This window comes from Myxocyprinus asiaticus, chromosome 18 (genome assembly GCF_019703515.2).
Source record: "Myxocyprinus asiaticus isolate MX2 ecotype Aquarium Trade chromosome 18, UBuf_Myxa_2, whole genome shotgun sequence".
NCBI lineage: Eukaryota > Metazoa > Chordata > Actinopteri > Cypriniformes > Catostomidae > Myxocyprinus > Myxocyprinus asiaticus.
In genome coordinates this window covers 36,057,019-36,080,034 of record NC_059361.1, presented here as the reverse complement: position 1 = coordinate 36,080,034, position 23,016 = coordinate 36,057,019, and the positions used below count along the sequence as shown (strand labels likewise).

The window sequence follows — 23,016 nt, the reverse complement described above, 5'->3', positions numbered from 1 at the left end:
CACCTTGCAAATGTGAGTTGAATGATTTTCCATCACCTCACGCTAAATGAATGAATTTGTACGTTATCTGAGATAACGTATATATTTGTTAAGACTATGGCTAGCTAACAACAACACTTTGTGTGCGTTTGAAACTTCACTTCAGCTGAAAAACTGAGACTGCTTCTGTGTAGTAAAAACATCATTCCATGAGATGATACTACACTTTGAAACTTCATAACTAGATGGCCAAGTACATACTGTATAGTATAAGTGAACAGTGTATAGTGCGTCATTTGGGATACAGCTATTTTTTTCAGCGCAAACACACCCCTTTCTACGTAAATTAGGCTTACTCTAAATTGTGCTTTATTCATTCAAAATTCATGTGGTAATCTGCTGCATCCTCTACAACACTCCGACCTGCAAAATGGGTAATTGCGAGCATGCAAACTACTTTCAGCACTACATTTTTGGGTGTGTTTGTGCTGCTATCTGATTTGAATAATTCCTTTAGTGAATGGGGTGCTAAATCATTGCAGATGGCGTTTTCAAATAAACAATGCTATCAGGGGACGCAATTCATTCTTTGTGAATCTCCTCTATTTCTGGCTCTCCAATAGAGGCCACCCCACTAAAAGCCATATTCACCATAATAAATCAAATGAATAAAATCCAGTTACGAGTCCAAATGATAAGCTACGATATCCTTGTATATAATCTGTTATGCTTCAGATCTCTGTGCCTACCAATGCCTGTTGTTTGGATCCTGGCTCTTGTTCTGCAGTTGAAACCCAGTATAGCAGTAGGGAAAGTTTAAAGTCCAGAACCAGAGTTCAACAAACCACCTTGGAATGTTCTAGACAGAACGCTAAATGCTTTGCAACAATCTGCCAGCAGTAAGACCTCCTGTCTTTCCTCCATTTCCATTCTTTCCAACCAAGAATGACACATGGAAGTATGCATCATGTTGTTATAGGGTTTGCTTGGAACAGCCAACAGGCCTGAGTGTCTGGAGGCAGTGTTGGCACTAAAATGGGCAGACAGTCACACACAGTAAACACCATCAATAAAGACCTGCCAGCTCTGTTAGCCACCATAAACACACACTCCTGCCTTCTTCAGTTAAAGGTCAGGCCAAAATATACAGAAGTTCAACATCGAAGCCATGAGCATCACTTTGTTTAAAAAAACTGGCTAGTTGTGACGTCACATGGCGTAGCGCCTGAATATGAGTTAGGTTGGGTTACGCCAACACTGCACAAAAAAATCCCCAAAATCTTACAATAGTTTTTCAATAGTTTATATCATTTTGATGAATTAATTTATTTTGATGAAATAGAACTTGCGTTGCTTAGCGATAAAAAATAAAATAAAAGTTATCCTGTGAACAAGCGACGTATATTTCAGGTTGTTTCTCACCAAAATCTATTGAATGCCTTTAGAGGACGCACGAGTCACATGGACTAATTTTATAATACTTTTCCTTTTTTAAGCTTTAAAGTGATTTCTCCTTATGTATTCAGCATAAGAAAGAAAGACCTACAGGTTTGGAACAACTAAAGAATTTGAGTGAATTATGACAGAATGTTGTTTTTTTTTTTTTTTGGTGAATGATTCCTTTAAAACTTTTTGCAGTGTACTACCCTGAAATCAGCTGTTAAAAGACTGCAAACATGACGACGCACCATCCGCCACATGGACCGCTGCTTGTTTAGACAGTCAACCCGAGTGCAAACCACATCTGAACCTGAAAGGAGACCGCAGTAATGAGTTCTACTCAGCAACCAAACATAAACACTTGTGTGTTGTCAACACAACCAGCTCCCTTCAACACAGACTGGGAGGGTCAAAGGTCATCCAAACACTCTCATGTTTGTTTGTAGTTAACAAAAAGACATGAGGAGGTGTGGCTGGAAGATGAAGAGGTTTATGAGGAACCCTCTGCCAGTTGTGGGTCACTGTAGGAGTGATGGACAGACTGGGGTCAAACTTCAAAGACCTGCTGCAATTACAGGATACTCAGGGGGTAAATAATTCTGATACCCCTTTTTCCACCGACAGGGTGCCGGTACTGATGCCGAATCTGGCACCGTTCTGAGCATTTCCATGGAAGAAAATGTGTTTCTGGGCCTTACTTTCGATGTTAAAATATGTTCTCAAAACTAAGAGTAAACAATGTAAAAAAAACGTTGTAAACAAAATCGTTATTAAAGGCTACATCCACATTAATCCAGATACATTTGAAAATTGCATTTTCGTTTTTGCTCTCTGTCCACAATGCCGTTTTCAAGAATTTTCCAGAAGTTTCTCATCCACACTAAAATGCTTGAAAACTCTCAAATGCACATGCATAAAATTGCCGTTCCATGTACAGTCTGTAACGCAATTATCCTTGTGTTCTGTTGACGGACAGCAATTCTGAGTTAACATCTGCCGCCTTTGAAGGAATGCATTGTAAAGGTTGTACAAAGTAAAATGTATCTTTAACAATGCTATCAAAGTGAATAGCAGGCACAACAACACCACTACTACAACATGGGCTGCCATCTTTATTGGTTTGGCTTGAATGGATCACATGACAAGAAACATGTCATCGTTTTTGAATATCTCAGTTTTCCCCGTCCACACAACAACGTGAAGACGACATTTTCAAATGTATCCTCTTCGAAGAGCATTTTCGAAAAGGTCAGTTTTCACTGTCAAAACACCGTTTTAGTGTGGACAGAAGGCCAAAACGTAGAGAAAAAGATGCGTTTTCCAACAAACTTTTATTTGTGTGGACGTGGCCTCAGTCCACACGGCTGTTTTCAAACGTTTTCCAAAAGTTGCTTGTCCACACAAAACGTACAAAAGCGTTTCAATTCCCTTACTGCGCATGCGGAAAAAAATAGCCCAGCGTAATTTCCACGTATGGTCTGAAATGCAATTGTCCTCATGTTTCATCACCGGACAGCAATTCTGAGTAAACTTCCCATCGCCTTTGAAGAAATGCAATGTGTGGGTTGTACAAAGTAACATTTATCTTTAAAAACGCTATCAAAGTAAACATTGGGCACAACAACGGCGCTACAACATGGTCCGCCATCTTGATTGTTTGGATTGAATGGATCACATGACTGTGTCACATGACAACAAATATGTCATCATTTTCGAATATCTCAGTTTTTCCTGTCCACAAAATGTATCCACTTGGGAGCGCGCTTTCGAAAAGCTCAATTTCGCTGGACAAAAATTACATCTCAGTGTGGACGGCAGGCAAAAACGTAGTGAAATTAATGCATTTTCAAACGAAAACATATAAGTGTGGACGTGGCCAAAGATTGTGATGAACCACCTTTGCTTGTGAGCTGGTTACGTCGTTACATCTTCATTTGTCTCTTAAGTCAGAGGAAACGTGGGCCATTCTTAGGCTACGTCCACACGAATAAGTTTTTGTTTAAAAACGCATTCATTTTGCTATGTTTTCGCCTCTTATCCACAATAGAACGCCGTGTATCGGAAACGCTCTACATTACCACGTACTTTGGAAAACAATGAAATTGGAAAACGTAAAATGTGGACTTCAAACAAAAACAGATTTGTGTGAATGTGGCCTAAGAGAGCCCTGGTACCAGTACCATTTCAGTGGAAACACGTTAAGTGTGACTAATATTGACTTCAGATCAGCTGTGAAGGGCAACTTGTGTTTCACATATTAACGCACAGCATAAGAGGACTTCAGAGGAAGAAAAAGATAGGCGTAATACTTAATCTTCTCTTTATATTATTACAAAACTTTACACATACAATGGCTAAACTCCACACAGTGTGGAACATAAACAAAAAAAATACATATATAAAGTCAAATAAACAACAAAAAATAAAAAAGTATCTCATCCGAAACAAAAGCATAAATAAAAAAATAATATAAAAGACAAACTTTTTTCTTACAACAGATACATTCATATGAAATAATATTTTACTACTACAAAAAATAAATAAGTCATCTAAGTTTTTGCTTTTAAAAGTCCTCCCATAAATGGGACAGTTTCAGCCTTGGAATCTTCCACCATCCTTCCTTAAAAAGTCTCTTCATTCTTTCCTTTACATTGTTTATTTCCATCCTTCTTTCCCTTATCGGTCTGTTCCAGCTCTGTACTCGATCAGTTTAGTGTCCACTTCACATCACATTGTCTCTGACCATTCCATCACTGTCCGTTTCCTGATTTGAATTTATCCATGTTCCCATTTCTCACATTCTCTTCTGTGTGTTTTGTGAATGCATGCACGTTTGCCGTGTCTGTTTTTCATTAAAAGTGTGTTCAGACCTCCTGCGCTGTGGGCTGGATGAGATCTCCAGTCAGGCTTCCAGTAGAGATCCAGACTGGTTTTTCCGTACAGTCAAAATTCGGCAATCCCAGCCTTTCCCAACACACCACAGGACCCTCCGAATCTTCAAGCTGCATGGGCTGTCCTCCTGTTACACACACACACACACACAGAGAAAAAATTTAGGCACCAGAACCAGCAGGGGCATCAAGAACATTTTTTTTTTTTACTTAGATTCATACATTGATAGATTGTTTACCTTGTTCATGATTTGACGCATTGAGCACTAATGCAGTTTATAAAAAACACTCTCCCCTGCAGTATGGATTGGATAGAATTGGATATAAAATCTGAGGTGGAGCTTCTGAGTACTAGTATTCAGCAGTCTAGTCAGGTAAAATAATATTGCATGATGGGTAATGTACGATTTGCCAATGCAGTAATTTCCTGAAAGGCTTTAGAGGAAACACTGACTTTCCTTATTCAGCAGGAGGGCAGACTGAATCAGAGAGCTCTTTATAATGCTGGAACTCTCTCACCTCTCTGCTGTTCAAAGCAGGAATTCGTTTCCACAGGCAGACAAGAGGAATTCTGGGAAAGGGGCGGAGCCTTGCCCTCCTCTGCCTCCTTGGCTGAATCTCTCTCCAGGGTGCCGTTAAGCTGTGAGCTGTCATGTCCATGGCAGCGAGACAGAACACAGTTGAGCGGCATCATTTCGAGTCCGTCGGGTTGGCGCGCAGCCACACGGTGCATTAGAGGGAGAGTGCCACCCGAGAAAGTGCCATTGGTTTTTGTGTAACACCTGGTCACAAAACACAAAAGCAAAGCTTAACTTATGGTGACAAAACTAAAGAAAGAAGGTAAACAGCAACCTCACTGAGCCTGAGACATTGACTTCTAACTATAGGTGACCTCCACCAAACATTCTTAGCTTTTTCCAAATATTCTCATGCTCGTAACTTATAGCCTATGGCTACAAACTGATGTCCTCTTGCCAATATTTCAATTTATGAAGTATTTCTACTCAGATCTGTCAAAATATGTCAAGAGTTATGACACTTGCATGGACAGGTTTTTGGCCTGTCTTTAACGCAAGTGGATGTAATGACAGAGAGTGTTGACGTCAATGAGGCGTAAGAAAAAGTTCAGTGAAAAGTCATTTACTCATTTCGTTCCAAACCCATATGGCTTTCTATCTTCTGTAGACAATAAAAGGAGAATTTCTGATAAACCTTCATGCTGCTCTTTTCCTTGTGATGAAAGTATACACTGACCAGGGGCTGTCAAGCTCCAAAAAGGTTCCATTAAAGTACCATAAAAGTAGTCCATATGATTTTTGTGCTATTTTTTCCATACAACCTGCACTATTTATTCTTCTTAAGCCATACAATAGCTGTTTTCGAGCCAATCGTGTGGAAAAACCTGAAAATCTTCCGCTCCAATTTAGCACTCAAATCTATTTTATTGTGCATATTTAAACTTGTGTAACGTGACAACCAATGGCATGTGGTGACATTGACCTAAAGCCTGGTTTGCCACATCTTGACACTCCAAATTTGATTTGTGAATGCGAATAAGATTTGTAAGTTACAGCGGAAGGGAAGATTTCCAGTGAATAACAACTTAAATTTCGATCTGTTCCATGTGCAAAGCTATTGTATGGCTTCAGAGACCTGGAATATAGCATGCAAGTCATATGGACAACATCTTTGGTCCTTTTTGGAGCTTGATAAGCCCTTTCGCCATTTAATTATGTGCAGGATATGAATTATAGATATCGATAATTCACATTTTCATTAGTTAAAATGCTAATCTTTGATATCAGAAAATTAGGTTTGCACTAGTGAAAACTTTAATTCTTGATATCAAAAATTACATCATCACTTGCAGGAATACTCATTCTTGATATCCAAAATGGAATTTCAAAAAGTAAAAGCTGTAATTTTTTTGTATCTGTAACTGCATTTTCACTAGTAGAATTTCACAATGATCTGTCATTCACTAATGTTTAAAACGCAGTTACAGATATCTATAATTCAATCTTTAATAGTTGAAATTCCAATTTCACACATCAGATATTTACTTCTTACTTGTAAAAATTATGTTTACTAGTAAAAATGCCATTTCAACATGTTAGATTTGGAATTTCAGGTATCTGGACATAGATTTCAGATATCAATAAATTGAAGAGTAATTAAAGATATCTTAAAAGGGTTTCTTACTAATTACTAAAAGGTTTTCTCACTAGTAAAAAACATAAAATAATTTTTGATATATTTATATTGTCCCCCCTTCCCCACTTGTTCCTTGCTTGTCTGTATTGTTGTAAGCAATACATACTTTTGATCACAAAGCAAATAAATAAATAATTACATTGTTACTAGTGCAAATGTCCATCCTTGAACTTCAACTACTGAATTATAAATAGTAAAAATGCTCATTTTCGATACCAGGAATTTGGTTTTCACATCTTTAATGTTATTGTAATTAGTAAGAAAGCCTTTGAATATATCTTTAATTAACCTTCAATTTATTGATATCTGAAATCTATTTCCAGATATCTGAAATACCAAATCTAACATGCTGAAATACATTTACAGATAGAAAAATATTAGCATTTTTACTAGTTGTAATACAACTGTTGATATCAGGACTGGATATTCGCACTAGTAACAATATAATGAACATACAAAAATAATAATTTTTGTACGAAGTACATACTGTAGCTGATATGTGAAATTGGAATTTCAACTAGTAAGGAATCAATTATAGCTATCTGTAATTGCGTTTTGAACAGGAGAACATTGTGAAATTCTACTAGTGAAAACGCAGTTACAGATTTCACAAATGTAAATTTTTCCTAAAATTGTTAAAACTGTATTTTTTATATCAAGAATGGGTATTTCCATAATTAATGACTTTGTTTTTTATATCAAGAGTTAATGTTTTACAAGTGCAAATGTAATTAATGATATCAAAAATTAGCATTTGCACTAGTTGTAATTCCATTCTTGATCTAAAGAATTTACATTTTAACTAGTGAAAACTGAATTATAGATATCTATAACCCACAATGCACATGATTTAATGTCGAAAGGGCTTGCAAAACCTGGTCACTATATGCTTTCATTGTATGGAAAAGAGCAGAGTCAACATTCTTTAAAAGTTCTCCTTTTGTGTTCCATGAGAGAAATAAATTCATACAGGTCTGGAACAACATGAAGGTGAATAAATAATGATAGAACTGTCATTTTTGCATGCATTATCCCTTTACTGTACAGCTTGAGTTTGTGGACTGGCTGTAACAGGACTCTGAGCATCTCTGCTATGATCAAACACTGATGGCATCACAGATGTATTTCCACAAGCCTCTATGCTGCCTGACCAGACTCAACAGCCAGTGTCTCTGTGTGTTTGTACATGTTGATAAGATGTAGAGGCTTCAACATGCACATATGCATAAACATATAAACAAACAATACCTGAGAGCATAAATATACTTACAGATAACTGTATATATGCACTCAGGAAGTAATGAGGGATATAAAGTGTATACAGATACACACAGTTAGTTAGTAGGCTGTAAACTCTCTTGATATCAGATCCATTCTGAATGTTTTCCCTCTGCTCTCCCGCTGACTGCGGCTAAATAAACACTCCGCTCATTAAGACTGTAGCGAGGGTGCGTTCAGTGTAAACTGTTACTGCCGGACACACTAAAGTACACAAACAAATCTCATGGAGGGGTGCTGCCGTTTGTGTGTGTGTGTGTGTGTGTGTGTTTGGAGCAGAACAGAATAAGCTCAGGTCAGGGGTGAAATGAGAGCCAGATGGGGCAGATGATTGGTTTACTGATTGGAGGCGTGCTGAGCGAAACATAATTCTGCAGGCATGTAAACACCAAACATTAACAAGCTACTGGGCTTGACTTTTCAAGCTCTCTCTCTCTCTCTCTCTCTCTCTCTCTCACCTGTTGTTGTTGCAGAAATTTTGACAGCTCATGCAGTCAGACGAGTCGTTCTGGGGCAAAGCCGTGTATATACCACCCTGTCGAAACACATACTGGACATGAGCGTTACAGATCACAAATAAAACATTCTGCATTTCACTTCTCATTCCTCAAACAATACTGTAAAACATAAAATGCAACTGCATGTCACATTCAGTATCACTACACTATATTACACTGCACTATACTACTATACCATATCATTACACGTACCACACTATACTATATCATGCTACTCTATACTATACTGCATTATATTACACAATACCAAACTATAATGTACAATACTACCATGTTATACAATGCAACATTACACTGCACAGTACTCTACTGTACTATACTACACAATTCTATACCATGCTGCATCATACTTTAATAGCCTACATCATGCTACACTATACAATACCATTCTATACTATACTAAACAAAACCACTCCATACTACACTGTACAATATTATACAATTCTATACCTCTGTACCTACTATTATACTAACTACTCTATAATATACAATAAAACTCTATACTATACTACACTGTACAATATTATACAATTCTATACCTCTGTACATTATTCTGTACTTTACTGTACTATTTTATACAATCCTATACCACTGTACATAAAACTATACTATTCTATGATGTACTGTATTATACAATTCTATACCTTTGTTTATAATACTATACTGTACTATACTATTGAACATAATACTATACTATACAATACCAGTCTATACCGATCAGCCACAACATTAAAACCACCTGCCTAATATTGTGTAGGTCCCCCTCGTGCTGCCAAACCTGCACCAACCCGCATCTCAGAATAGCATTCTGAGATGATATTCTTCTCACCACAATTGTACAGAGTGATTATCTGAGTTACCATAGACTTTGTCAGTTCAAACCAGCCTGACCATTCTCTGTTGACCTCTCTCATCAACAAGGCATTTCCGTACACAGAACTGCAGCTCACTGGATGTTTTTTGTTTTTGGCACCATTCAGAGTAAATTCTAGAGACTGTTGTGTATGAAAATCCCAGGAGATCAGCAGTTACAGAAATACTCAAACCAGCCCGTCTGGCACCAACAATCATGCCACGGTCCAAATCACTGAGATCATATTTTTTCCATTCTGATGGTTGATGTGAACATTAACTGAAGCTCCTGACCCGTATCTGCATGATTTTATGCACTGCACTGCTGCCAAATGATTGGCTGATTAGATAATCACATGGATGATTGTTGGTGCCAGATGGGTTGGTTTGAGTATTGAATAATAATTAAATACATTTTTTAAAGTTTAATTTAATTTAATCATCAAAATGGTGTCTAATCAAAAAATTCTTAAAACTTTTAACAAGTGAAAATATAACTTTTTAACATGTCATTGCATTTTTTTTTGCCAAAATTTTATTCAACAGCTGTCTTGCTTGTGATATTTTGATTAATTATTATTATTATTACAGTGAATATTACATTGTACTATACAGTTGTAATATATTTTTATTCAATTTCTTAAATTTCAAGCAACTAGATTTTATTTTGAATCGTGCTTTTATTATGACGTGTTTTTTGCCGGAAGCTTCACTTTTCCGGATAAACGGTTCGCAACATGGCCCAGCGTGATCATTGAAAACTTTTAAGTCACATCTAAAATCTCATCTGTTTACACTGTCCTTTGATTCTGACAAATGAAATGCAGGACACAGTTTTGGAGTGTTTGTATTTTAGATTACTGGTGTTTGTGTATGTAGTAATGTTGAAATGTTATGTTTTAAATGCTATTACTGTGAAGCACTTTGGTCAACCCTGTTGTTTTAAATGGGATATAAATAAAGTTAGCTGAGATTAAAGTGCAAATGCTGTGATTTTAATTATATAAATGTATATTTTACATGTGCTGCGTGGTTCACAGTAGATTAGTGCTCTGCTCTTGTCATCTGATACAACGTGAATGATTCTCAATTTCTGTGGAGTTTCTAGTGGATCAGGGTATCTGCAGGTTCAAAGGAATGACATTAAAGACTTTTTAAGACTTTTTAGGCCAACTTTAAGAAAGATTTAAGACCACTTTCACAATAAAAAAAAAAAAACTTAAATTTATTAGCTGGTAAATACAAAACCACTGAGGCTACTTGAATGTATCTGGACATGTTTTTTTTATTTTTTATATATATATTTTATTGTGCATTTATGTGTTAATAAGTTAATACAACATTAAAACTCTAAATGAAATCATTAAAAATGCATGTAGCCTATATTGTGACCCTTCTCTTTAGTCACTTGCTTTCTAGCAAGACATGACGCATTAGACCAATGCTTTGGCAACATCACCGTTTATGTCAAACACGGAAGTGGTGGCAAAAACCATGCGCAAAAAATAAACTTTTATTGGATTACGTTGTTGAAAAATTATTCTGAGGGCTCTCGTTGACTGCTGTGGCTTCAAGATCATCAACAGAGCTGACTGGACTGAGGAGATCATTTCAACTCACAAATCTGCAGCATAAATTTATAGCGAACATGATTACATGTTTGTTATTAACTCATATCATTATAGTAATTGTATTGCTAAGAACATGTTTGTATTTATGATGGTTTTGTGTCATACTTTCATTTAATCCTCTAATCTGTCAAATCTAACACAGCAATCAGCGGGCTTTCTGCCACCACTTACTGCGCATGCGCCGACATTTTTGTAAATAAGAAGATTGGTCTATAGACCTTATTCATAGTAGCGCCATGTTTGATTTTTAATGGGAATGGAAACGAGGCTGTGAGGAATAGACTTACCATCTCTTCAATGGCACACACGGTATAAAGCTGTAAAAAGCTCCTAGATCCCATCTGTTTTTCCACAACTCATGTTGTCTGGAGTTTTTTGTCTACTGAGTGTTCTTGAAAATATATTTTTTCAATGTTTTGTCTATGGAACGATCCAAAAACACGTTAAACTGCAGTACAGCTCATCGAAGAGACTGTACGTCTAGCCTGCACAGCCTTGTTGTCATTGTCATTAAACATCAAAAATACTGCTGCTGTGAATAAGGTCTAGCATGTGCTGAATAACATTTATATATTTTTTCTTGGCAGATACCTTTAACAAATACTTTAACAGGTAGTTAAAGGGCAGTTCATTTAAAAAATGTATTTCTGTCATCACTGCTCACCCTTAAGTCTGAATTAATTTTTCTCTGCCATGGAACAAAAAAGGAGATGTTAAGCAGAACGTTTAGTCTCAGTCACCATTAACAGTCACTGCATCTTGTTTTTCATTCAATGTAAGTGAATGGTGACTGAAACTCCCTAATATCTCCTTTTGACATCCACTGAAATAATAAAGTCATACAGGTTTGCAACAGCATAAAGTTAAGTGATGACAATTTTAATTTTTGAGGGAAATATCTCAAATATCAGTTACCTTAAAAATTGCCGTTTAAAGTTGACAAGATGTATTGAAAATGTTAACAGATTAAATTATGAAAGAGAAAGAGAGGGAGAGATGCTGTGCTGCTGCTTTCCCCTGATTGGTCTGAATAACTCGCAGCATCATGCAGGCTGCTCTGTCTTGTCTGTCCGTGTGCTGTCAGTGTCCTCTTTGCTCCGCGACGTTATCACTGCGTGAGAAAAGGGACGTGTGGCGTAAGAGCGTGAGAACAGTGTCAATTACGTTGGCAGCCCTAGATCTAGAGAGATGGAGATGAGAGATATAACAGGTGTAACTCTGCAGCTGAGCAGTTCTGTTAGCTTTACAATTATTTTCAAAGGTATAGTGTAAAATAAGGAAGCGCAATGATTTGAAAGGCGTCAAAAGACCGCTCCAGCCTTGCACGCTTGCAAATTGTAACGTTGACAGCTTTGTCAATTATAAGCAGAAGCGACCGTGTTAGATACGCAAAATAACGCCATTTGCATTTCTGATTAACGGGTTTATGAAGGTTTAAACATGTGTAACATCGTAAGTTTAGTAAAAATGCGCTTTCCTGTGTGTGCTCACACTAAACTCAAGTGTCAGCTGCTAAATGACGGATGCGCTTTTTAAGTTCTCATGGTCGCATAGTGACTCGCCTCAATCTGGGTGGCAGAGGATGAATCCCAGTTGGTCTGAGACCATCAACCCACGCATCTTATCACGTGGCTTGTTAAGCGTGTTGCCATGGAGACATAGCACGTGTGGAGGCTTCGTGCCATCCACTGCGGCATCCGTGCTCAACTCACCATGCGCCCCACTGAGAACGAACCACATTATAGCGACCACAAGGAGGTTACCCCATGTGACTCTACCCTCCCTAGCAACCGGGCCAATTTGGTTGCTTAGGAGACCTGACTGGAGTCACTCACCACGCCCTGGGATTCGAACACTGAGCTGCCCAGGTCCCCCAGATTCTGCTGTTTTAAGCATCTCCTCCATTCACGCCGCAAAATTTAAGACCTCAGCAAATGAAATTTAAGACTTCTTGTGATTTATTTAAGATATTTAAGACTTTTTATGGCCTTAAATTTTAAAAAGTACATTTAAGACTTTTTAAGGACCCACGGATACCCTGTGGATGAGCGGTCGGATTTGAAGTATGCAGCTCTTCCACAGAAAGATTGCAGCCTTTAACGGTTTAATAAATCACACTAGAACATGTCACATTTTAATTTGATTAATTGTCCATTTCAGTGTACAAGGAGTACCAGAGCATGCTTTCAAAATAAGCCTGTGAACATTTTAGAGTTGTGGTGTGAGTTATATTGCGCACTGGTACCGGATAGAGTCGGTGCTCGGTACTACCAGTACAGCAGAAACACTGGTAACGTTTCATCTTTTTTATTTTAGTATCGACTTGGTACCGAAGTACTGGTACTTTTGACAACACTACTATACAATACCACTCTATACTACACTACACTACATTACACTGTACTATATTATACAATTCTATACCTTTGTACCTATTATTATACTATACTAGTTTATACTATACAATACAACTCTATACTATACTACACTACACTATACTACACTGTACTATATTATACCAGTCTATACCATTGTGCATAACACTACACTACACTACACTATACAATACTACTCCATACTTCACTACACTACACTATATAATACAATTCTATACCTTTGTACCTATTATTATACTATGCTAGGTTATACTATACAATACAACTCTATACTATACTATACTGTACTATATTTTACAATTCAATACATTTGTCCATATAATTACACTATACTACTCTATACTACACAATATCACTCTATACTATACTACACTAAACTATACTACGCTGTACAATATTATACAATTCTATACCACTGTACATAATACTATACTATATTTTACTATACCATTTCACATAATACTATACTTTACAATACCCCTCTATACTACACTTTACTCTACTACACTGTGCTATATTACACAAATCAAAACCATAATATAGGGATGTAAAACAATATTGTATTGTATTTCACAATACGACGCTCACTATACAATACCATATGTATCGTACGATACATAAACAAGCACATTATACTGTAATTAAAACCAAGCTGCACAATATTGAGAGCTGCGGAACAGTCTCCTCCCTGGAGAGGCGGCGTTGAGCGCTCACAGGAAAACAGAGCAACACACTTACAGTACGAGAAGATCAATGGCAAATGCCAAACAGATTGTACTGTAGCGGTACAGCTTGTCGAATTTGGCAAACAACGGTGTTATGTCCTGGTGCTACAGTACATCAATTACCGGTATGTCATTTTATTTATGCCGACATCACTATGGTGGTGTGGGGTTTTTTTTTTTCACCACTAAATAACATTGAAAGGACTTTTTTCCTTGCTACAGTCACTTCAGCTTGTTCACAGGGGGCTTTCAGACAACAAGGCATGATTTTCTATAAAGCTGCTTTGAAACTATGTGTATTATGAAAAGTGCTATACAAATATAAATGACTAGAGTGTAGACAAACTTATTTTCTCAAGACAAACACGAAAATTGTGAGTCATATTAGTTTTTCTCAACAATCAAACAAAATAAATGCATTGCTGTTGTTTAAGTTACTTAGAGCTCTGCTTTTTTTTTTTTGCCAATGTCAGACATTTTTATGACATTTATGTAGAATCCTTATATAAGTTTGAGCGAAACATTTGTGGGTGCTCGTATCGTATCGTGAGGCTATGCATTGTATCTGTGTATCGTTACATGCATAATACTATACTATACTACACTGGGCTATATTATACAATTCTATACCATTTTACACAATACTATACTATACAATACCACTCTATACTATACTATACTATAGTATACTATACTATACTCTATTAAACTGTACTATTATTACACAAATATATACCACTGTATATAATACTATATTACTACACTATACTATATTATACAATTCTATACCATTGCTCATAATACTATATTACTACACCATACTATACAATACCACTCCATACTACACTATTCTACACTATACTTTACTACACTGCCTGGTTGCATAAAAACTAGTTGCATATGCTAATATTTAGTTGGACTGCCTTTAGCTTTGATTACGGCGTGCATTCTTTGGAGCATTGTTTCGACAAACTTATGCAACGTCACAACATTTATTCTGTCCAGAGTTGCATTCATTTTTGGCCGAGATCTTGTATTGATGATGGGACAGTCAAACCACTCAGTAAAGTCCTCTCCAGCACATCCCAAAGACTTTCAATGGGGTTAAGGTCAGGACTCTGTGGTGGCCAATTCATGTGTGAAAATGATTCCTCATGCTCCCTGAACCACTGTTTCACAATTTGAGCCCGATGAATCTTGGCATTGTCATCCTGGAATATGCCCATGCCATCAGGGAAGAAAAAATCATTGATGGGATAACCTGGTCATTCAGTACATTCAGGTAGTCAGCTGACTTCATTTTATTGCCACATAATGTTGCTGAGCCTAGACCTGACCAACTGAAGCAACCTCAGATAATAACACTGCCTCCAGAGGCTTGTACAGTGGGCACTATGCATGACAGGTGCATCGCTTCATGTGCTTCCCTTCTTACCCTGACGTGCCCATCACTTGGAATAGGTTAAATCTGAAGTCATCAGACCACATGACCTTTTTCCATTGCTCCACAGTCCAATCTTAATGCCCCTAGCAAATTGAAGTAGTTTTTCTGATTAGCCTCACTAACAACTGGCTTTCTTGTGGCCACACAGCTGTTTAGTCCCAATCCTGTAAGTTCTCATCACATTGTGCATGTGGAAATGCTCTTACTTTCACTATTAAACATAGCCGTGAGTTCTACTGTCGATTTTTTACAATGTGACAAAGCATTTTGGTGATCTCCGATCACAATCATTCAAGATTTTTTTCCGACCACATTTCTTCCGCAAAGCTGACGGTTCACCACTATCCTTCCAGGTTTTAATAAAGCGTTGGACAGTTCTTAACCCAATTCCAGTGATTTCAGCAATCTCCTTAGTTGTTTTCTTTGCTTGATTCAGGCCAATAATTTGCCCCTTCTGAAACACATGACCACGGGATACATCTTCCGACATGGTTGTTTAAGAAATGAGAAGCTACACACTGCATCAGTTAGGGTTAAAAGAATTGTTGCCAGCTAAAACATATTATTCACTGCAATAAGTATCTGCTTATTTAAATCCAAACAGTGATTTTTTTAAGCCAGGCAGTGTATATTATACAATTCCATACCTTTGTACCTAATATTATACTATACTACTCTATACTATACTATATTACTCTATACTATACTACACTATACTATCCTATGCTGTACAATACTATACAGTTTTATTCCACTGTACATAATACTATACTATACTGTACTATTTTATACAATTCTATACCATAGTACATAATACTATGCTATACAATACCACTCTATACTATACTAACATGATATTTTCACAAAATAAATTGTGAATGCAGTCATGACTGAAGGGCTTGCAGGTACTCCGCTGCTATATTCACAATAAAACACAACCTCTCAAACATTATGCAAAATACTATACTATATTGTACTATACTATGCTATACTATAATATAATATACTAACACAATACTGTACTATACTATACATAAAGCAAATTATTTCAACAACCTCGTTTGATCAAACATTTACTCACATTATGAAGGTGGTGAGGGTGTGAGTGATCGTACTCCATGATGTTGTGGGGAAGGGAGGTGTCATGTGTGTGGGGATGCCCAGCAGGGTAGAGGGTTCCTGATCCATTCAGCAGAGCCAGTCCGTTGGGTAGCTTGTGGTGGAGGTGATGGCAGCCCTGGGGCATCATGGGAGCGGTGTGCCCACAGCCTGTGTGTATGCTTCCATTCACATGGCTGGAGCCAGGCAGAGTGGAATATTCCAGAACATGGCCATTCATCTCCGCAGACTGGTATAGGTAACTAGGAGAGTCGTATTCTACAAAGAATATTTTGAAATTTGTTATTGCATTTAATAATGGATAGATGACATAAAATACTTTGGAGAAATTGAACTGTGGTGAGACATGCTATATACTCCATCTAAAACTCTTTAAACAGCCTTTTATAATTATTATGAATCCAGTTTTATGACCTTATTGAAGGAAAGTACATGAATAATTTATACTTTTAAAACTTAAGTTGTCACACCACATGACCAATTAAAATGTACTAGATGGCAAAAAGGTGTTAAAAATGGTGTAAAACTAAACAATGTGGACCAATTACAGGACCTAAGTGTAAGGGGGTTCAGTGGAAAGGAGGAGGCGAGAACCGGCTTGACAACTTAAATAATAATTTAATAAACAACTTAACCAAAAACACACAACCATAAACACACAGTACAGCTGCCTGTAATTCTCTCTCTCTCTCGAACTGTCGTCCCCGGCCGCCTTTATCCCTCGCGCGCCCCATCAGGCTGATTGGGGACTGGGCGTGCATCATTCCAGCCAGGCCCCGCCCTCCTCGGCTCTACACTAAGATATAAACTTTTCCTCAATGCATTCATATTTATTTTAATCTAAAATCATGATGTTGATAAATTGTTATCTATTCCATTCTAGATTGAATGATGGTCAACAAGTCAATACTAAATTGAACAAATGCTGAAAACAGCAACAATTTACTAAATTAGAACATGAAAATGTTTATGTCAAACACACGTAAAACTGCCTAGCAGTGAACCAGAGTATGTCTGATCAAAGATAACACAGGACCTGTTTGTGGCCTATTTCAGGAGAGGAGCATCTGTGTTACTACTTATACACACCACTGTAACCAGCACTGTTTACTGTTACTCAATCTCATTGAGAGAGGGAGAGAGAACTTGAAAGGGCCGGCTCTCGAGAAGTAGGAGTGAAAACCTGGCCTAGATTGGAAAGTGGACTCTAACTCAGTTTCGCAAGGGTTTTGGCATATCCTTTAACCTCTAACCTTACAGATGTGCGAAAAAAAATTATAAAAAAAACACACTGATGTTAGTCTCATTACTACATTACACTACACTACATTACAACAGTAGTGATAAAAGTACCAAGGTTTTACTATCAAATACTCTGATAATTCATTCATGTTAAATAATGTTTTACACAGTCTGAATGAGACAAACCAAAAACAACTAGACCAGGAAGTAAACATGAAGTCAAGCACTTACTATGTAGACTGTTCTGCTGACGGTTCCTCCACAAACACATGACGATGAAGACCAGCAAAATGAGAACCATGACACCCAGAACACAGCCCACGATCAGGTAGAGCAGACCGCCAGGCTGGCTGGGAGTATCAACAGGGTACATGCCTGGAGGGGTGATGGGGCGTTGACTGGGCACACCTGGAGGCTGACGGGCTGAAGAAAGAGAGAGAGAGAGAGAGAGAGAGAGAGAGAGAACAAAAGTGAGTTTAAGAGGACTAAACATCTAAATGTCTTTCAAGACAATATGACACTCTCTGCTGTTGAGATTTACTGTAAAGTTAAATCTTGTATTGCGAACGCTGCAATGGAGCCAAGGGAGTGATCAAACATGCTCACTTACATTCACATTTAGGGTTAGGTTAGGGTTATGTAGCACTGGGAAAACCAAATCATTTAAGTGAATCGGTTCTTTCAGAAAGGTCATGTAAATGAGCAGGTTAAAATAAACAATTTCCTTAGATTTCGCGTCAGGACCTAATAAATGATCCACTGATTCACTTGAGTGTCGCGCAGCCTGATTAATACTATAGAAGCACTCTAGGCGAAAGAAACCGTCGTTTACACTACATGCGGTGTCAGTTTAAAATGAGTTTGCTTTTGTTATAAATCATTAAAAAGAAAAAAAAAGATGACTTCTGCAAAATTTCTGAAGACAGGCTTCAAAGTTATCCATTTTTAACGATAGTAACCTAGGTAACTACTCCTCAGCTGGCACGTGCAATTGTAAATAAAACAAAAATGCCAACTCCAAACCACCCCCATGATTAGTTTTAACCAATCATCAACTCTCTTTGTGTAGCCGAGTTCTTGGATTGGACCACATTCAAAAGTGGTGTGGCACTTTTACCCACAGTTAGTGGCTCTTTATGTCTTTGCTCAAGTAGGTATAGGTGCAGGCCGAAGATCTCCAAATGGGGGTGGAAGTTCCAAAAGAAGGCGGGGTTATTCCAGGAGGGGCGGGGTTACTCCAAAAGGGGGTTGCGCCAAATCCAAAAGGGGGCGCCACTTCCACACACGGTTAGGGTGAGGGAAAGGGTTAGGTTAGGTGCTCCTGATTTCTTTGCTGGCGGTTTGGTTTGCTTGGAGCTCAAACTGCAGCAATATCCTGCTCAGAATTTTAGAGATGTGCGCAAACAGGAGCAATATCACCAAATGAACACCTTGGCAGAACAAAAACGTCACTGGATTTTGTCTTTTTAGGTGAACTAAAAGAAGCCTGTTCACCCAGTAAGTTTAAACTAGCCTTTAAAGGAACTAGGCCTTCTTTTTTTAAGCGAAATATTTAGTGTACTGCAGCGGTTTATCACTATATTTCAATTTAGTTATATAAAATAAGGTGTTTTCTAGTTTATTAGTCTATATTAAGTATAAATGTATGTTGTTTAACCCTTACGATAATTAACCATGGTTTTACTATAGTAATATTGTAGTAACTACGTCTGTAATAACCATGTTTTTTTTTTTTTGTGGAAACCTAGGTTTTGATGTAATTAAGCATGGTTTTACTATGATAATATTATAGTAACCATGCCTGTAGTAACCATGGTTAATTTTGTGGTTACTATGGTTTAACTACAAATACCATGGTTAAACAATTGTTACTGTAGTAAAACCATGGTTAATTTTAGTAAGGACATGTTTCCTAATCAAATATATAACTATCAGGTGATATTGAATTCTGCATGAAGTTTGAGCAATAGTAATAGAGATTATTACACGTTATTTGCATATTACAATGTGTCTGTTTTAAAGTAGCTAATAGTCTTGCACAGTCTGTTTTTATTTGCTCTGGCTGTTAATGACATTCTGGTTTGATTTCGACAGTGCTGCATTAAATCAGTTATCAGAGAATGATGTCAAGGAGACTAAGCAAAATGTCTCTTTGTCTTGCCTCTAATAAAATGATAGCTCTCTTTACTCTGTCATTACAGCAGGAGGTTTATGGGTTCCTGTCTGCAGGTTAAGTATAGCGTTCCACTATCTCTCACCTTTGGTCTCACAGATCATGACGTTACTATACTCGCTCTCACCGCCGTCGTTAAAACACTGCATCTTGATGTCGTATGATGTCTCTGGCTGGAGCTGACCAATCATATGCCAGAATTTGAAGCCTGGGGGGAGGAGGGGTAAACAGAGTGACATTATTGAATGAGACGGGCCTCTCTCAAAGCATGTGTTGTTCTCTCCAAACCACAATTCATTTGCTCAATCTCATTTTTCTCTCCCGCTCACACACGCTCTCGCTCAGTTGAGTCCCACTAGGATTCAGACAGTTGCTCTACTCCAGACAGCCTCCTTATAAGGCAGCTTAACGTTTGTTCTGGCGCTGCTCCAGTATTCCCACTGAACACACTCACGGCCCTGTGTGCACACACACACACACACACACATCGCAGCAGCCACTCACCGCAGTCTCCCGCACACATATATTCAGAGCCAGCTCTCTAATTACAGTTTGTGGCACATTATTTTATTTGTGTAGCTCACTTCACGTTTTAATACAGTGAAGACATGAAGTACTCTAAACAACCAGATGCTATACTGCATAATGAGAATGATAAAACACAATACACACACACTTGTAGATGTATCGACAGACTGTTTTGTGGTGTAATTGCTCTTGCACACACAATATACCAATGTTTCCTGCATCACTACTGAATCTCCAGCACCACAACAAGAGAAATTACATTTAACCCTAGTTGTGCATTTGCATTCTGAATTGAATTTGCAAATGTATACCCCAAATAATACAAAGACAATATATAAACATTTGAAACAATGTTGTCTTTGTAAATGTACCGTGCATGCAAAAACTAATTTTCAGTGCAACCAGTGTTGTCCTATTCACAAACTAATGACTCAAGTACTAAAATGAGGCAGTTCTTTTCATGAATTGTAAAAAAAAATAAATATAAAAAAAAATAAAAAAAAGAGACTCATGGACTCCTGAGTTATTGATTCAAATCAGTCTAACAAATTGTTTGGTAAATCCATCAGAGCGGTTTCTGAATCAGACTCACTCACGGGATATATCTATATGACAACGTGTAGTTAAAGGGATAGGTCACCCAAAAATATAAAATTCTTTCATCATTTACTCACCCTCATACCATCCCAGATGTGTATGACTTTCTTTCTTCTGCTGAACACAAACAAATATTTTTAGAAGAATACCTCAGCTCTGTAGGTCCACACAATGCAAGTGAATGGTGACCAGACCTTTGAAGCTCCAAAAAGCACATGAAGGCAGCATACAAGTAATCCATAAGACTCCAGTGGTTAAATTTATGCCTTCAGAAGCGATATGATAGGTGTGGGTGAGAAATAGATCAATATTTAAGTGCTTTTTATTTTTGCTATAAACCTCCACTTTAACTTTCACTTCCACATTCTTCTTCTTTTGTGTTTGTTCTTTGTGCATATCGCCACCTATTGGGCAGGGAGGAGTATTTATAGTAAACAAGGACTTAAATGTGGATCTGTTTCTCCCCCACATATACCATATTGCTTCTGAAGATATGGATTTTACCACTGGAGTCATATGGATTACTTCTATGGTCCATTTATGTGCTTTTTTAACCTTACAATTAACTTACTACAATTCACTTGCATTGTATGGATATATTCTCTAAAAACCTTTGTGTTCTGCAGAAGAAAGAAAGTCATACACATCTGGGATGGTATGAGGGTGAGTAAATGATGAGATTATATTTTATTTTTTGGTGAGCTATCCCTCTAAAGATACATATTCCCAACAGTTTTGCTGTTATAATAGCCCAGTATGGCCGATGTAGCAAAGGACGTCCGTCTTACAGGTAAAAGAGCCAACCACCTTTTAGATACAAACATCGCCTCTCAGTCAACTCGAAAACATACATGCGCATTAACTGGACCAGTCTGAAAAAAAAGTGTTTTGTTTTTTTTCCTTCCTCTGAGCTTAACATGCTAAATTTATAAGACCATTGTTGTCAGATTTTACAGCTGATTTGAAATTTGTTCTTTGATAGTAATCTTGGAGATTCTGGTCTTTTCCCATTCAAACAGATAGGAGCTGTACTTTTATGATGCTTGTTTACATAGAAAATAGCTGCTTGGGAGCGTTACCAACATGCAGTGTAGATCCTCCCCCACCCCCAAATGAGTCCCCGCCGAATGGACTGACTTGCCATGACCTGACTAGCCAAAATAAAAATGTTCTCATCATTTACTGACCCTCATGCCATCCCAGATGTGTTTGACATGAAAGGGACTTTGGCAGCACCCACATTTACCACTGCCAAATGTGAATATCCTTTTTTACTTGGAAATATGACAGATTACAGAAGTAAAATGGGTTGCGAATGGTGTTTCACATTAACTTCACAAAATTCTCTAGGAAACACTGCAATACACTTCTTTACATGGGTAACCCTTCAGTTTTCTCAAACACTTGACACTGTGAACAGCTAGTAAACCTCGAGAATTATGAGGTCATCTTATCTGCCCAGTGTGTTTTTAACAACTTGCCATTTGGGCGGGAGGAGAGGTATGAGGGTCACGCTGGACGCAGAGACAGAAAGAGGGGGGAAAAGTAAAAAGAGGGGGGACGGCAGTTAACATTCCTCTCAGAAACTCAAGTCTCTCACTGAGTGGTCAGTGTCGAGTTTCAGTTCAGGCCCATTAGTGCGGCAGCCATTTATTAAAAACACATTTTACACTGGCTCATTACTCAGAGTGCGGGACTCACTACACATCAATCAACAGATTATGCTTCCCTTGCCCCGCCCCCTCTCAGACAGAATATACATTACACACTCTTATTACACACTCTCTGGAATACTTGATATTGATTCGTCAATCACAGCACTCTGCGGGATGCATATTTGTATAACTGCTTAACTGAATAAACCGATATCCCAGGCTACTGATTGTCTACATAGCTGTGCTAGTTTAGATTCTGATATCACTATCAAATATCCTTGTATTAAGTGGGATAATGTACAGTCAATTGGTCATTATCACAAAATAAAATTCC

General features: G+C 37.7%; 1 protein-coding gene across 1 annotated transcript in view; it reads right to left on the bottom strand.

Annotated features, from left to right (window-relative positions):
* Positions 1-2,513: 2,513 nt before the first annotated feature.
* The window catches only part of LOC127455711 (cell adhesion molecule-related/down-regulated by oncogenes-like), a 69,333-nt gene continuing 48,830 nt past the window's right edge, over positions 2,514-23,016 (bottom strand). The window contains exons 14-19 of the mRNA XM_051723774.1: positions 19,988-20,110; positions 17,961-18,152; positions 16,450-16,745; positions 8,261-8,337; positions 4,830-5,092; positions 2,514-4,438 (exon numbers count right to left, since the gene is read on the bottom strand). Coding sequence (XP_051579734.1) covers positions 4,284-4,438; positions 4,830-5,092; positions 8,261-8,337; positions 16,450-16,745; positions 17,961-18,152; positions 19,988-20,110 — 1,106 coding nt within the window. The 3' untranslated portion in view covers positions 2,514-4,283. The remainder of the gene's footprint in view (positions 4,439-4,829; positions 5,093-8,260; positions 8,338-16,449; positions 16,746-17,960; positions 18,153-19,987; positions 20,111-23,016) is intronic.